This window comes from Hoplias malabaricus, chromosome 5 (assembly GCF_029633855.1).
Source record: "Hoplias malabaricus isolate fHopMal1 chromosome 5, fHopMal1.hap1, whole genome shotgun sequence".
NCBI lineage: Eukaryota > Metazoa > Chordata > Actinopteri > Characiformes > Erythrinidae > Hoplias > Hoplias malabaricus.
Genome location: NC_089804.1, coordinates 41,889,909 through 41,907,593, shown reverse-complemented (window position 1 = coordinate 41,907,593; position 17,685 = coordinate 41,889,909). Strand labels below are relative to the sequence as shown.

At 42.9% G+C, this 17,685-nt stretch overlaps 1 protein-coding gene and 1 non-coding gene across 2 annotated transcripts in view; both read left to right on the top strand.

Annotated features, from left to right (window-relative positions):
* Window positions 1–17,685, top strand: part of rassf5 (Ras association domain family member 5) — a 69,352-nt gene that overhangs the window by 21,033 nt on the left and 30,634 nt on the right. The window contains exon 2 of the mRNA XM_066672773.1: window positions 9,379–9,509. Coding sequence (XP_066528870.1) covers window positions 9,379–9,509 — 131 coding nt within the window. The remainder of the gene's footprint in view (window positions 1–9,378; window positions 9,510–17,685) is intronic.
* Window positions 4,034–4,219, top strand: LOC136698549 (U2 spliceosomal RNA). The gene has a single exon (XR_010803125.1). It is a non-coding gene; the product is annotated as a U2 spliceosomal RNA (small nuclear RNA).

The following is a 17,685-nucleotide window of genomic DNA, read 5'->3' as shown; positions in this document are numbered from 1 at the left end:
TTTGGGCTGCTCTGGAAGCCACATAACACTGTGTCTGTGTACTTCCATATTCCCTTTAACACTAACCCTCAGACTAGGGTGTGATTATCACAGTAAATACTGCCTTTCTTTTAAGCCACAGAGTCGAGGAGAAGAAAAGTTCCAAAGGGTGTTTAAGTTTTGCTTAAATAATGCAAATGTTGCTCATGATGAATGAAAGCTTGTGTGGGCAGATAGAAAGCCTCCTTTAAACCATGCGAACTAGCCCCCATTGGATTTCATTCATTATTGAGCTGTTTTAGCATTGTTTTAGCATTCACTCAGCAGAGGGATGTCATCATTGAGGGATATCCAGCGTTCTGTGTTTGATTTTTTTTTTTGGACTTTGGTTTGTGTATTTTAATAGATCTGGTCATGTTTTCTATTTTTTGTTTCTGCTCTAACTTCCTGTCCCACTGGAAAACGGCTGACTGTTTTGGGGTTGACCCTGTTTTTCCAGAGCCAGTTTTTTCCCTGGAATCTTAGAGGAAGACAAGTGGAAAGAAGTGGGGGTAAAAACAAAGTGAAGAAAAGCAAGAAAGAGAAATTTAGCAAACCTGTTGTGTTTGAGCTAGCATCTAGGCTAGGTGCCTTTATTTGGCAGGTATTACAGAGATTATGAGCATGTCCGGATGAGTTAGGGAACTTCTCTAAACCCACGAAACTGCACGACATTCTCAGTTAAATCTGTAAGAAATTCCATATGCAAAGGAAAAAACTATCTCCTTAATCTTTCTGTTTTTTTTTTTCCTAGACAACAATCATTTCAGACGGACAGACAAATGAGACTATGGTCTCCTGCTGTAGATATTTTTCCTGGAAAAAGAGCCAAGGAACCTCACTCGTCTCCTCTTTAGTTTTAGTGAAGTCTTGCACTGGGCTCAGATAGAAACACTCATCTGCAACTGAACTGAAAACATGATCTCAGTTGTTTCTCATTAACATTAAGAACCCTCTCATTTTTGCTTTGGCCAGATGTATGTGACTTCTCCTTTTTAACCCATTCTATTTCTCCTTTTAGGAGAATCTGAAGTCTCCTGAGCCACAAACACACAGCTTGTAACCAATAAAACATTCCTCTTGCCGTTGACTTTGGCTCCACTGTTTGTGTTTGTAAAGAGGGCTTTTCCCTCAGGTGGGATGCAGAGGGATGTAGGGGAAGCCTGAATGGGAACAGAGCAGGGTTTGTGTGCCCTTAAAATAGAGTGGATAAGAGGGTGTGGGGCTTGCCCAGCCAGTCTAACAGCCCACAGAGTTGAAGAGGTTAGTCGCTAAAGGCTAACACAAGAGTTATACAAAGAATCCAGATTTTACTCAGAAAATGGTGATGTTCCAGTTAAGGCTTGTGTCATGGAAATGTCCTACTTCAGTAAAAAATGATTCCAGAAAGATGCTCATTCTGAGTAAAATGTGTAAAATTCACCAGTTGCTCATAAGCTGTTAAATCTATCAAAAGTCCCAGTAAGTTTGAAAAAATAAAATAAAATAAAAGATAATTAGATTTGTGCAGTTTTCACCAAAATATATTTTGGATCTTTTACAGTCAGAAAGCATTTTCATTATCAGATACTATCCATGGATATGAATTTCCAAAGTATATATTGCATTGTGTTCTCAGAGTATAAGGAGTATAAGGTAAACTAGGAAATGGTAAACAATCCACCCATCTTTCCCAATATTTGTTTATGAACTGGATGCTTCTTGGTACTCAGTACATCTATAGCACAAAGGTCCACCTCTAAATGACAAACAGACGATGGCTTCTGTTGATGGTGAGGTGAGGTATGTTGAATATGTTGAAAAGCTTGTAGATGCCCATTATTATTTGTGCTATCATTCAGCTATTTTATTTTGCACCCACTGTGGATGCGCATGTTAAATTATGTACAACCCACCTTTACTCCCCTGAGAAAAACATTAAAAACCAAATGTTACACTCGGAAGAAGCTGCACATGAGTTTAACGTAAACATGCATCATGCCAAGTGTCAGCTCGAGGGCTATAAAGTTCCCAGCATTGGGCTGGGAAGCAGTTAAACTTGTTCTTTGTGTGACACAGTACTCTTCAGTAGCTTTTTGGATTTGGAATAATGTTTGCGAACCAGAACTGATCCAACATCACGATGCCATCTGTAATGCCATCAGATCCTCACATAAATGTTTCAAAATTTTGTCTAAAGCATTTCCACAAGAGCATGGGTCACAGTCAGGTGATTTTGTTTTTGTTCTTTTTCTTCATGGGTGACATATCAGGCGCCGATCTGGTTTCAGAGTGCAGCACTAATGTAAACGAATGGGAAAGGTGGATAAATGTATGTCATCCATAGCTCCTGTCCCTGCACTGGGAATATAACACTCAGAAGCATAGATGCCCACCGGTTCTGTGCTTCAGAGGGTAAAGGATCCCATAGAGTAGCACAATGAGGAGAAAAAGACCATTAAAATGTGTTAGCCACTTTAGCATTTTTATCATTGGATCTAATGGGAAACTGTTAGCACGTCAGACTCTAAAGCGATTCTCTGCTCTTCTGAATTAATCTGATTGGGTTATTCATACGCAGACCGTATACAAGCTTATCTCACTGTTGTTTTATTTTAATGTGTAAGAGACAAACCACATATTTTTTGTCTCATTTGTTCCCCAGTGTTTACAGGGTACATAATCTTATCCCTGTGCTCTGAGAGTGTAAAAATGTTTTATCATGACTCTCTGTCTTAAATTACTTCTCTGGTTTGGTGTAAAGTTTAATGAAGTAGTTCTCCTTACCTGGAAGAGTGCAGCGAAGCCAAGGCAGAATCCCAAAGCCTCCCTACACTCTCTGTAGGGAACAATGTTGATCTTAAATTAATGGCCGCTGTACTGACGTAGTGCGTTGTATGTCAAAAATAATTTTAGTGAAGTATAAGGTTTACGTTTCCCTGTCGATTTAGCATCAAATGTACTGCATTATTAGTTTTTTGATGTGCACTATGTAGGGTGTATGGCACTATTCTGGGACGCAGCCTGAGCTCCTCAGCTCACAGTTTTTATTTGAGTTGCGTGTCTGAGTAACGAGTAGGTCCCAAATACAATGGCAATTCTACACTTTAATGTCAGCTGCCACACACGGATAGACATCTGTTTTTGTGGAGTTTGCACACTCTAATAAAATGAAGACCTGTTCTTGGGTGTTGAGATGGTTGACCTTCTTGTAAACAGAGGTCAAGTGCAGCTAAATAGTGGTAGACAGATATATGACCACTGTTGAGCCTATTACCACAACACTTTCTGCTAATTACCAGCACCACTTTTACAACGGACATCTGTTCTCTGTATTCGGTGAAAGGAATTTGTCATTGACATGAGCATATTGACACAGTGACTTGATTCACCATTGTAAGACCTAATCTGGCTTCATTAGTGCCACTATTTCACATTTACAGTGTTCTCCAACAAGATGGAGATTCAAGCCTTTTATCCTTGCCCCGCTTGGACTTGGATTTATGGGAAAAGTTACAGGGTCAGGTTGCGGCACTTGGCAGGGACAAAACGGCAGAAATGTTGCTGACGCAGGCAGAACACAAGCTGGAGAGAGAGAAAGTGAGAGAGAAAGAGGTGTCAGCGAAAAAGCGCCGGTGTCTGGTGACCATCAGCCTCTGCTCTGATGTGGGAAATTTGCTGATGGAGAGATCAAAAATGTCAATGGGTAGTGGGAAGGGACAACAAGGCTTCAGAATTCTCCTCAACTCCTCAAGAATCCCCTTGCATTCCAGGTAGAGCAGGGGAATTCTTGCAGTTTACAGAGCTCAGAAACTACCACTGCATTGTGGTCATCTGCCAGATATGTGTGTGTACTTCTGATGGGGAAGTGAAATGACAGAAAGAGAAGTGGTGTGTAAAGGGACTGACCTGGTGACCTATCAGGCACATTTGCTGAAGCTGACCTTTTATTCTCAGGAAACCCCTCACATTTTGAAAGATTATGTTGTACACCAATGTGGAACAGCATCTCTTCTTCTAAGGCTTTTGCCTCGACATCACTTCTTGGTCTTTTGGCTAAGATCAAGTGAAGTATCTGTTCTTATCAGTTGAATATCTGATATGTCCTCTGTATGAAGACTACACATTAAATAGATTTTTAGAGCAGGGAGATGGAAGAGGGGCCGGTCACCAGTTCACTAGTGTGCTCACTAGTGTGTGTTTGTGTGTTCACTACCACGGATGGGTCAAAAGCAGAGAAGCAACTTTTCCAAGGGGATCTATAAAGGTGTTTCTTCTCCCTCTTCTTCTTAAAGTAGCAGATTACATTTGGAGATTTGGAGCGCTGCGATCACACTGACGTGGAGGCGGTCTGTTAATGTGTGTCACTGCTGGTCTGAGAATAATGAATCAACGACGTCCAGCCGACAGCGTCCTGTGTCACTGATGAAGGACTAGAGGACGAGCGACACACACTGTGCAGCGACAGATGAGCTACTGTCTCTGACTCTACATCTACAAGGTGGACCAACGAGGGAGGAGTGTCTCACAGAGTGGACAGAGAGTGGACACAGGGTTTAAAAACTCCAGCAGCACTGCTGTGTCTGATCCACTCTACACCAGCACAACACACACTAACACACCACCACCACATCAGTGTCACTGCAGCACTGAGAATGATCCACCACCACATCACACCTGCTCTGTGGGGGTCCTGAGTGCTGAAGAGGAGAGGGAAATGGGGATAAGAAAGTATACAGAGAAAGAGATGGACTACAGTCTGTAACTGTAGAACTACAAAGTGCTCCTGTGTGGTCAGTGGAGCTGATAAAATGAACAGTGAGTGTAGATACAAAGTGATCGTTCCTAATCGAGTGTATAATGGTACATGATGAGGCCTGTGGCATCTTATGGGTATTACAGTAACTCTCTCTTTCTCTCTCTCCTGTCTCTCTCTCTCTCTCTCTCTCTCTCTCTCTCTCTCTCTCTCTCTCTCTCTGTTATGAATGAATATTTGAGGTTTTTTCAGAGTGACACACCGCAGCATAAGCATGTTAAGTGTATTTTTGTTTTCACCTGTGAATTCCTGTCCAGAAAATGTTTTTCTTTCTTCCCTTAAACTCAGATGATTACACCAAGGCTCATTGTAGAGCAGTGACCTTCTTTGGGTTCAATTACCCATGACCAAAGAATTACAGCCACTGAACTGAAGGAGGCCTGTTGTCATTTCAACCCAAATGAGACTTGGTCTTCATCAGGGCAGACCGTCCTGGGCAGTGACATTTTCTTGTGGTTGTGGGAAAATTTACAGCATAGAGTCATGCCTCTTGACTGGGCCCACCCTATCTGACCCGCATGTGCTTTCAGTTCAGCTCAAAAAATCACGAGCACAGAGGATCATTCATGGAGCCACATCTTCCTGATTGCGGTGTTTGTTTGGGAGCCTTTCTGGGGTTCGAACAGATCGATGGCTTGAGAGTGCTTCTCCACACTGCAGACAGTCACGCTTACCTCTCAGTTTACAATCTTTCGACTCCCTGTTCCTGGCTTTGTCCCGACAGACAGATTAATGGATTTTCCTCTGGCTGCATCCCCGGCTTGGATCCTGCAAGATCCATGTTTCAGATTTAAAGAGCCATCTGATCCCTGCTCATCTTCAGCATTAATGTCTGTACCCCTATTGTGCCAGTAATTAGCACCGTGGGCTAAGCCTCATCCTCTCTCCAGATAAAGGTTGAGGTCATCCAGCACAGAGAGGGCCAGTTTGGAGCATATGGTTGGTACTTGTTGGGACCAATGAAAGGAATCAAGGGGTGGGTGTGTAGTTAAAGGGGTGGCTTTGGGATGTTTAGTTACCAAACACCTCAAGGTCTAGGGTGAGAACCCTGAGGGTCTACTAGAAAGTTGCCTAATCTTATTGGGGGCATTTATCAATGTCTCCCTTGGTAACCCAACATACAGGACAAACAATTGTTCACCTGTGTATATCAAAGAATATCAAAGAAAACCGATATAAAACTGGAAATTGTGAACTGGAAATTGAAATAAATGGTGTTAAATGTAGCTAAGATCATATTATACAGTTGTGATTGAGTTGTACTGTGTGAACTTGGTCGTAGGTTTGTAGATTGTAGGTTGCACTGTAGCCTGCAGATGAATTGCATTGTTTACATCAAGCTATGTTTGTGTTGTAAACACGCCTGAAGTTAAATTACAGTATTGATAATAAGCTTAGGTTGTATACTCAAGGTAAATATACACAAGTAGTGTCTCAGTCTCACAGCAACAGGGTCCTGGAGGTTGTGGGTTCGAGTCCCTGCTCCGGGTGACTGTCTGTGAGGAGTGTAGTGTGTTCTCCCTGTGTCTGCGTGGGTTTCCTCCGGGTGACTGTCTGTGAGGAGTGTGGTGTGTTCTCTCTGTGTCTGCGTGGGTTTCCTCCGGGTGACTGTCTGTGAGGAGTGTGGTGTGTTCTCTCTGTGTCTGCGTGGGTTTCCTCCGGGTGACTGTCTGTGAGGAGTGTGGTGTGTTCTCTCTGTGTCTGTGTGGGTTTCCTCCGGGTGACTGTCTGTGAGGAGTGTGGTGTGTTCTCCCTGTGTCTGCGTGGGTTTCCTCCGGGTGACTGTCTGTGAGGAGTGTGGTGTGTTCTCCCTGTGTCTGTGTGGGTTTCCTCCAGGTGACTGTCTGTGAGGAGTGTGGTGTGTTCTCTCTGTGTCTGTGTGGGTTTCCTCCGGGTGACTGTCTGTGAGGAGTGTGGTGTGTTCTCTCTGTGTCTGCGTGGGTTTCCTCCGGCTGTGAGGAGTGTGGTGTGTTCCAATAAATCAATAATCTAGTTATTGTGACAAGTCTGTATGACTCTGACTTAACTCAAAGAAATCAGACGTGATTGTCCTGTTTAACCGTCTGTGGTTTGAATGTGCACATGCACTGAAAACGTGACTTTTCTTTTCTTATTTTCATAATATTTTCTTTAACACAACACCGATGTCAGCAGCCGAACTTCATTGTTGATATTGAGCTGATATTCAGAGTGTGCTCGGTCCAGCTGGTTTGGACTGTTGCTAAGGTTGAAGGTGAGAGGCAGAGCAGGACGGAAGCACCTCTCCTCCCAGAGACGCATTTCCTGGTTCTGCACTATGCTGTTTGTTTTGGACTCACTCTCGTACTCCTCTTCACACCCATCCAGCTCTACTGATATGCCGTGACTGGCCAAAAAAGGTGACCTTCATTTTCCATGGGCTCGATAAGTGTTGTGTGGAGTGCTCTAGGCATTCCCAGGCCCTCCTTTAGTCAACTGACCCTCTCTGTTCCTTTCACTCATGTGTCTCAGTGTTTCCAAAGCAGATAATGAACAAAGCATGGCTGGGTGTCAGTTTTATCTGAAGTCTTAGCCTTGCTCTCCATTCTGGGATACGGATGCCACTAGCCGTTGTATTTCATTAATATTTACTGATCTTTTAGAATATAATCAAAGTTTAAATCGTATTCACATTATTTCTCAGGAAAAGCACATTTCACCCAACTTCTTCAGTCGTGGAGTGCATTTGAATATCATTAAAATAACGCTGTCATGCTAGTGTGTGTGTGTGTGTGTGTGTGTGTGTGTGTGTGTGTGTGTGTGCGTGTGTTTATTTGCACAGCGTCTGAATCCAGCTGATTCACTGCAAGGTGATTTCTTACTGAAGTCTTGGCCAGTGTTCTGGAGCATATCCACAGCTGCTGAGATCTGTTGCCTTGGTTACGGCTCAGATCTAAGTAATGAGTGAATGAGAAGCCTGTGGCTGCTCTGAGCCCTACGCTCTCTGTTGTTTGTTTACCGTGGCTGTGAGGGCAGCACTTTCCCTCATCGGTAGAGGACGGGGTCGGAGAGCCAGAGTAAAAACTTCATGCTTTTTCTGCTGATTTCCTGCATTCCAGAACAACAAATGCTTTAATTACGAGTGCGCTTTTGTTCTGTGAAATGGAAAAACAAAAAAGGCTCTGGTGGCCAGTAATGGGCGGAGAAATGAGCTTCAGGACCAGGGTTAACCTTCACATCAATAAAATGTTTCTTGTCGCACTACAACACTATTTTAAAAGGATTTTTATCAATTTTGTGAAAAGCTTGAGTCATTAATTAGATTCATTTTTGAGATTTATACTAAACCTAACAAGTTTATACACATCCTTATAGTTCCTTATTCCCTGTAGTCATTCTTTACAGTGATGTCGATTATAAACAAGGCTCATGATATAAAACAGTGGGGTGTGGAGGGGTCAGAGAAAGGCGCATGAATGAATACATGTCTAAGGCAATAATTCCACTGTAAGTGATTTGTCACATTATTTTGTATTGAAAATATTAATGAACCCACTCTTCTGGTTTCTGCACTCTTGCGCCATCTAGTGAAATGACACCAATATGTAGCGCTACAGGGCGGACTGTGGTTAAACCACCAAGCCAATGTTCTGTTAAATCACATAAACCAGGATTACACATCTCCAACAACTGAGCTGCACCTTGCTGACTGACCCTTACAACTGGTATTTTCACATGTAGCCACTAGGGGGAGACAGTACCGCTACACTGTACATTTTATGCATAAATGACTGCATTCTGCTGTTGTTAGTTGTGCACACATATGTTCAGTGCCCAATGTTAAGTGTGCGCTCAGATTGTACACAGCCCCCAAGCTTTGTTTATTACTGTTCTCTGGAGTAATGGAGCTACTTTTAATGCATTTAGCGTGTGCTGGTGTGGCATCTGTGACCAGAAATATGGTGATTCCATCATTTTTGCAAGGGGTAACATACAGACTGCCTTTCACTGCTAGACAGATTGTTTTGTGTTTGTTTTCTAGCTGATTGCTACTATGTGGTACACAACGGCAGCATGAAAATGAAATATGGTGGAGGAAAAGACAGGAGTCCTAGGTCTGATTATTGCATATATACACCATCTTCTGCTCCCATCACCTTTGTGTTTTATAGCAGAGATGGAGCTGAAAACATAATGTGGCTATAACATACATTGCCCCTAATATAAATAGTGTTTTCCAGTCTATTGACGTTAGTGTGGACTAGTGAGGGCTATTTTTAAGATAGTGCTTTATAACACAGTTAAGTAAAAGTATGCTCTTAATGTAAATGGTGATCACAGACCTGTAGTGACCAATTTATAAGGCATTAAGCTCCAAAATCACCCTCCCTTTACATTTGATCAGCTTCAGCTCTGTCTGAGTTGTTTTCCTCAAGGCAAGGTCTTTAATAATGCAGGCTGAATCATTACTGTACACTGATTTCTCTCAATACTTGCTTTCTATGAGCTTCAAAAAGAGTTCACTGCCCTCATTGGCTCTTTTTAACTGTATTTTTGACCTTGATTTCATGTGAAACTGACGTTGTGTATGTGTCTCTGTCCAACAGACTGCAGCTACACATGTCACCTGGAGTGTGAGGGTCTTGTCCAGCTCGACTGCAACCAGAGAGACAGGCATGCAGAGGCGACACACACCAACTCCCCCAGCAGGCCCTACACCACACCGTCTGCAGTCAAGGTAGGCTTACATCCAACAAGGGCAACACATAGGGGCTGTTTGTTGTGGCTAAGTCATAAATACTAGTTTTTACCCCATTTCAGGTCACATAAAAGGCCTATAGACACTGTTGAAGTGCTGTATTGTGTCTCTGTATCACCATTTTTTTTACTGACTGCTCTTCCCATTGTCCAAAAGAACATACTGTTCCATTAACTTACATTCCCATTTATACATATTTTCCCTGACTTTTGGAGACTTGAGGTTTTGATTCAACACCAACAATCAGCTCGGGTTAGGGTTAGTAATAACTGTATTACAAGTACTGATGCATAGAGACCTAACCAGAGACACCCCAGTACAATAACATACTGTACTTAATTAACAGGGTTTATTTATATATTGTGTTTCTGCTGAAACATTTGCCTGCAGGGATGTTTCGGCTATGGTGACAGAGACAGACGTCTTAATTTCTCTAAAATAAACACTGAATAGATATCCATCTGCAAAAATAGAATGTATTTATTGTTTAATCTAAATCTGAGCCCAGACTCCCAACTCCTTTTCTTAATAAAAATGACCCTGAGGAGTGGAGTCACCCTCCGATTGTAGAGTAAACGTTTGTGCTTGCGCGTTATTCACAGAAAAGATAAGAGTAAAATAAAAAGACTGAGAAATGAGGAGGCATTTCCTGTGCTAGTTTTGTTTTAGCACATTAGCAAACGCTTGATTTCCTCTCAGGAGCCGAGGCCCTCTGTTGGTATGAAGTGGCAATGCAGTGCATTAGAATGTGGGGCCTGTCAGGATCCATCTCCATCCACAACGTATTCAACAACACACAGTTGGTTACATTTAAAGTGTACAAATTACACATTTAAACTTCAATAAACACAATGTGACGTGAGATATTTTATAAAAGGATTACATTGCTGTGACTCTGTTACGGATATCATTCCAGCTCTGGTCCATTCTTCCCTCCTGGTAACATCCCCTCTCTTGCGTATGTCTAGCCCCCTCCGACAGCTTCCATTTCAGAGCTGTCAGTAATGAGAGAGAGCCCAGCTGGCCTGGTCTGTCAGGAAGATTGAAAACAGCTGAATGGAGAGCTGTCAGCTTTGGCCAATAGAGTAGTTTCTCTTCTGAGCGTAAACTCACATTAATGCACCGAAGCCAGAGGACAGCATTTGGCTTTACATGGCCTTTCTCACCTCTATATTTATGTGCCTGCATTAACCATGTGAGGTGAAAAATGGTCGGGGGCAATATGCGATTTTCCTGTTGTTGTAATGTCCCAGCTCAACTCTAGAGGGAGTCATTGACTCGATCTTACACTCTCAGTAATAACAGGTACGGTACGGGTGCATTATTGTCACTACAGATAACAGTGTGAATGTGTTTTAAAAAGAAGGAGAGGTGAATGTTTGTAGCACAGCATCATAGAACGGTGGAGATGTAATGGGGCGCTTGAAAGCGACATCATTTAAAAATCTACAATTACAATAGAATCAGACACAGTTATGTTCCCTAATTAAAGGTACAGAATATAAACCTTTGAGGGGACCACCACAGTGACAGTTTTTGTCTGTTGTGGACACACTTAAGAGCAAAGCATCAAAGACGTCCTCCAAAGGACTAACATAACATTATTAAGATTGACATCACTGTACTGTGACTTTCAGAGCCAGAGCTCCCTCTTTACGATTGCTGCTCTACTCGGGAGGGCATACTGAAATGGAGCCAGGCTGATCAGGACAGATGCATTATCAATGAGCTGGACAATCCCCAGTGACTCCCCGGAAGCTCAGCTCAGGGAAACAATAGTCAGAGACCCTTTCATTTATTCAGTTTCCAGTCAGAACAGGTTTGTAAAGGGGCTCCTGAATGGTGCAACTGTCAAGCTCCTGTTTTGCAACAGAAGCATCATGGCATGTGAAGCAAGCCGGAACTACTTTGTGACGCTCACTCTTTCGCACCAGATGTGGCCACACAATGTGTTCATAAGATGCATTTTCTTTGCCTGATTTTTTTATTTAATCATTTGTGTGTGTGTGTGTGTGTGTGTGTGTGTGTATACATATAATGTTTTCCAACAAAAGACACTAATCGCACAACACAAAATGACACAAAAAAAATAAACAACAACCACAGCTTCCAAATATAAATATTCACATTGACAGAGGCTTTACTCCACATTCATTTAAATGATAAAATAATTAAAAATGTCAATGTCAAAAATGATAAGCAAGTCAAATAGTCTAAAGACACCTGCTCAAAAACAACTCTGTGCCAACATGTTATAGAGGGTACGGTTATCCACCGTATTAAAGTATTAACATACATTTCCTTGCACAGAAAGTTAGATTATAACAGAGTTTTACCTTAGACTTATCAATCAAATTTATATTTGGTAACTGTAGCGATAAACAGAATGGATGTATTCCTACATCACTTCTGAGAATACAGGGGGTCCTCGACTTACGACGTTGATCCGTTCCTACGTCGCGTCGTAAATCGATTTTCGGTGTAAGTCGGAACATACGTACATACTGTACGTAAATAACATACTGTAAGCACTTATCCTCCTCGGTCTCGAGCCGCGTAACCGTGTATTCTTCCACCGCGCCGCGCACACCACACACGAAGTTCGCGTTACGACGTTTATGACGCAAAACCACTTAAGTCGAAACAAGGCTTTATACAGTAAATGGGAGATGTGTCGTAACCACGAAACATCGTAACTCTGGACTGACGTAACCAGAGGACCTCCTGTACTGTACAATCCATGAATCTATGACATGGCCATAAACAATGAGTGAAAGTATCTCTATTTTACATTTAGAAATGTTTACTTTGACGATGTGGAGATTTATACGTTCTGTGTAAAATCTGAAATGGAATAGCTTTTGCTTTATTACAAATACTAGTGGAATTTGCATTCCTCCAAACCTTCTCCCTCACATCTCGCCCCTCCGAGCAGGTTAAGCTGTGCTGGGACATTGCGTTAGCAGCTTGGCGACCTTCTTCACGTGTCACGGATGTGCTAGTCTTCATCCAGAAAGAAAAATATATATATTATATGTATGTGTCCCTAATGCAGAGTTGTATACCTTCACTGTAGCACCACAGTTCTTCATCTGAACAATTCAGTTCAAATAGAAACAGCAAACTCCAATCTCCTCTAAATTAACATTTTGCCTACACAGAGCTCTGAGAAAAGTTAATATTACAAAGAACCATCGCTGGCTACAGGATGAAATGGATTAATTGGAGAAGGAGGATGACTAGGCTATTTAGCTTCACATTTCTCTGAAAATCCATGTGCATTGTTCTATACCCAGGGCGCATGCCTTCACTGCTCCTTCCCCCTAATTTATAGATGAGATTCGCCCAAATATGTCATGACTCCTCTATGTCTTGCATGAAACTTTGCGAGACCTCTTTCACGTTCCCTCTGTCTGGTCTTTGTTGTTTAGAGTGGGTGCATAATGTTCTCACAGAGAGCTTTACCCTAATTCCCTTCATATCATGCGAGTGCAGTCCTCTGCTCTCAGCCCTCATGCCCTCAGCAACCCTCAGATTCAGCCAACAGCTTCTCTCCAACAAGCTCTTTGCTCATTCATTGCCATTGAACACATTAGGAATCTGCTAATATTCCTACAATCACACGCATTTTCCTTAATCGAATGATTCTGAGGTAGGACATGTCAATGTTTTATGGATTTACCCTATGGATTTCTGCTTCTGCGAGGACAACGGTGCTCTCCTGAACTACTGATATCATTCATTCATTCATTGCCTGTAAGAGCTTATCCAGTTCAGAGTCATGGTGGGTCTGGAGTCTAAACCCTGGAGGGGGTGAAATATGTTTTTGTGTTTTAATCATTTCCATGACACACATTGTAGCTTCATCAACAGGTAACAGTTTGCTGTTAAACTTAGCACAAAATGCTCATGCATCTGGCCTCGTTTGTCTGTGCATTGTTACAATTCCAAAGAACACAACAGTAGCCTAACTGTGGCACTAGCCTCTTGTCTCTTCGGAGTCTTTCTTGCGACTCTGTATTCACTCATTACCATCAAGCAGCCTCCTCGCTGTCAGTGGCTCCCTGGGGATGAGAGTTGGGAGACATCTCCCTGCCACAGATCTGTGTTTTATGCCCAGTCCCGGGTCACTCAGACAATCGAGCTCTCAGCCTAGGCTTCCTGACCGCTGCTAATCCTGTTAGCACCCACCTCAGGCTCTCTCTGCTCGCCATCTCACTCAGATCATACCATGATTCCTTTAAAATGTCCACTGTGCTGCTAGAAATCAGTGTTTGCCTCGGGTGCTGAGGCTCAGGGTGTTTATCACTTCAGTGAAATATGTTAATAGTGAATAGATGATTAAGAATTAAAGGGGGAGATACGTGTAACGCCGACAGAGACACTACCTGTGACACCATGACACACATATTAAACTGAGTGAATTAAATATTTAATTAAATTATACATTTATTTTTCTCCAAAATTTCAGTATTGAGTGTATTTCCAATATTTTGGACGATTCTTTTGAACCACTAGTGCTTTAGAATAAATTAATACATTTGGGGGGCGGCACAATGGCGCAGCAGGTAGTGTCACAGAGCTCCAGGGACCTGGAGGTTGTGGGTTCGATTCCCGCTCCAGGTGACTGTCTGTGAGGAGTTGGTGTGTTATCCCCGTGTCCGCGTGGGTTTCCTCCGGGTGCTTCGGTTTCCTCCCACAGTCCAAAAACACACGTTGCAGGTAGATTGGCGACTCAAAAGTGTCCGTAGGTGTGAATGTGTGTGTGTCTGTGTTGCCCTGTGAAGGACTGGCGTCCCCTCCAGGGTGTATTCCCGCCTTGCGCCCGATGATTCTAGGTAGGCTCTGGACCCCCCGCGACCCTTAATTGGATAAGCGGTTACAGATAATGGATGGATGGATGGACGATTCTTTTGAACCACTAGTGCTTTAGAATAAATTAATACATTTGGGGGGCGGCACAATGGCGCAGCAGGTAGTGTCACAGAGCTCCAGGGACCTGGAGGTTGTGGGTTCGATTCCCGCTCCAGTCTGTGAGGAGTGTGGTGTGTTCTCTGTGTCTGCGTGGGTTTCCTCTGGGTGACTGTCTGTGAGGAGTGTGGTGTGTTCTTCCTGTGTCTGCGTGGGTTTCCTCCGGGTGACAGTCTGTGAGGAGTGTGGTGTGTTCTCCCTGTGTCTGCATAGGTTTCCTCCGGGTGACTGTCTGTGAGGAGTGTGGTGTGTTCTCCCTGTGTCTGCATAGGTTTCCTCCGGGTGACTGTCTATGAGGAGTGTGGTGTGTTCTCCCTGTGTCTCCATGGGTTTCCTCCGGGTGACTGTCTGTGAGGAATGTGGTGTGTTCTCTCTGTGTCTGCGTGGGATTCCTCCGGGTGACTGTCTGTGAGGAGTGTGGTGTGTTCTCCCTGTGTCTGCGTGGGTTTCCTCCGAGTGACTGTCTGTGAGGAGTGTGGTGTGTTCTCCCTGTGTCTGCGTGGGTTTCCTCCGGGTGCTCCGGTTTCCTCCCACAGTTAAAAAAAAAACACATGTTGGTAGGTGGATTGGCGACTCAAAAGTGTCCGTAGGTGTGAGTGAATGTGTGAATGTTGCCCTGTGAAGGACTGGCGCCCCCTCCAGTGTGTGTTCCCGCCTTGCGCCCAGTGATTCCAGGTAGGCTCTGAACCCACCACGACACTGAACTGGATAAGGGTTACAGATAATGGATGGATGGTCTTTTCAACAATATTAATGCAATTAAAACTGTGGCTGCTGTTTTCAAAATGTCATAATTAAAAAATAGTTTGGCAAGGTTTTCACGCAACAGTGACGATATAATGCTTCAGGATGTTGAGTTTTTTGGGGGAGCCTTAGAGGAGTTTCAGTTACCTTGACTTTGCTGTACAGTCTACTCTTGTATGTCATAGACTTCCTTTTCCTGTCTCTCATGCATACAGACAATAAACACACGCTTACACGCACACACACACACACACACACACACAAATTTGCATGCATTCAAAGTGTATGCTATTTGTGCGGTGGGAACCTCAAGGGTGTTGCAGCTACAGGGGAGCTTCAGCTGCAGTTCAACAGAATTCACTTTATCTCTCGTTATCTGTGTGTGTGTGGGGTGGGGGGCAGGACTTATCGAGTCAGTTAGCCTCCCAGTCACTCCTTCCTGTTTGCGCTCTAATTTGTGTCTTTCATTTTTTAGAGATAGAGCAGTCTTCCTGGTTCATGCTGCAAGGCTGCAACCACTCACTCTATCTGTGTCTCACACACACAGACAGACACATGTTCAGAGTGCATTGCTTTCCTCTTTGTGGTTAGCAGATGCTGTCATTTTCCAGCTACGAAGAAAGATACAAGCTTTAGTTCCAAAAAAATATATGTCAACAAATGAAACAAAAATCAACATTCGACTGTTGTTTCCTTGTGTTTGACCTGCATCCAATCACAGACAGTAACTTTAAAACCATCTTCATGGATTGTTTTTGTAAATATATATACTCTGTATACTCATTACTGCACCAGTGATTCTGGGTAGGCTCCGGACCCACCGTACACTAAGGCAGATGAGTATATGTCTTTCCTTGATATAGAGTTAATTTAAACACAGGTCAGTAGTTCTGTATTTAAATGCATTAGGGATTTCACACAGCCCCGGTGTTTCTGTAAGTGAGGTTTTTGAATGAGGGTGTACAGAGTCTGGAATGAGTAGTGTGCAAATCTGTTTGATTTTGCTTCTCCTTCACAGCTCTGGCATGTAGCCATCTTGGGCCCACGCATACTACTTAATCACATGTGCATACACCCAAGCATATCCATGTATGCGTTCATTCCATTGTTATGTTTGAATGGTGAGGATCTTTCTCCTCCTCCTGCTGTCGCTCCCTTCATTTCCAGGAATGAGCTGGCAGGCCTCGGAACACACGGCAGAACTGCCCGCAAGATAAAACCCAGTTGCCAGGGTGTCCTCCAATCTGCTCATGAGACTCCACAGAGCTCATGAGTGGGAGAGTCCTCACAAAATGATTTTTATTTTGGAAGCATGCAGTGATCTACAGAAGTGTGCTCAGATATATTTATAAAATTATTTAATCTGCAGAAAGTGAAGTAAGATGAATAGATATTTGACATTTCAGTTTATACCCAGACCTTCAATATTCCCTGGCCATCTACAGTGTGTTGAAAGGTTTGTAGACACCCTTTATAATGAGTGCGTTCGGTTATTTAAGGGGCAACCATTTTAGACACAGAGGTTCAGTTGTGTACACAGCTTGTATAAACGCCACAGAAATATATGAAATTAAATGGGATGCTCTGGACCATCACATGAGCTTTAAGTCACAAACTCCATTGCTATAAATCATCTAGATGGGTGTAAAGCCCACCACAACATTAAAGAAGATGTCTACAACTGTGGGGAAAACTCTGTTCTCTCTGATTGGTTCACATTCAGAAGCTCAGTGTCTTTTAAAGTGGAACTGTATGTTTGAGGGGAAATAACGACTGTTGTTTGTATTTGGCTGATGTTTAACTTGTCCTTTACTTTTTATTCACTGTTTGATTTACCATAGAAACCCATTTTACCCATTTTCAGACACTGGGGCTTTGTAAAAACACTAGGGCTAGCAAATAGTGAGGAAATGTCCCCAAAAAATGTTTTCTCTGTCGTGAGGAATCTACAAGTCTGAGGCTGAAGTAGTGCTTGTAATCTAGAAATAACCAGCCAACATGAGTACCTGACCTCGCTAATGGTTTCACGACTGAAAGCTGTCAAACACATGGCCACAGTTTCACTTATAGCCCATCTGTTGTTACGCTGAATTTGTCAGCCATTGTGGTAGTGTGTGTAACTGGTGCCAAAGTGTTGGTACACATCAGTGTCACCACTAAGTTAGAAGTGGTCCATCTCCCAAAAATAATCTGCAAAAAGCAGTTCTCTGACAGAGAACTTCACAAGTCATTTAACAGGAGTCTGAGCTGAGTCTCAAGTCTCCAGGGTCCTTTTCAAATCAAAACGTAATTTAGAATTATCATTAGGAGCAGGCATTGAAGTGTACAAAGTAAAACACCTGCCGAGTTCAGCACAAGACTTTCATTAAGGAAAAGAAATCTCTCTGAATGAGAGAAGTGAAACACTATGAACAGTAAATACAATATTAAAAAGAAAGAA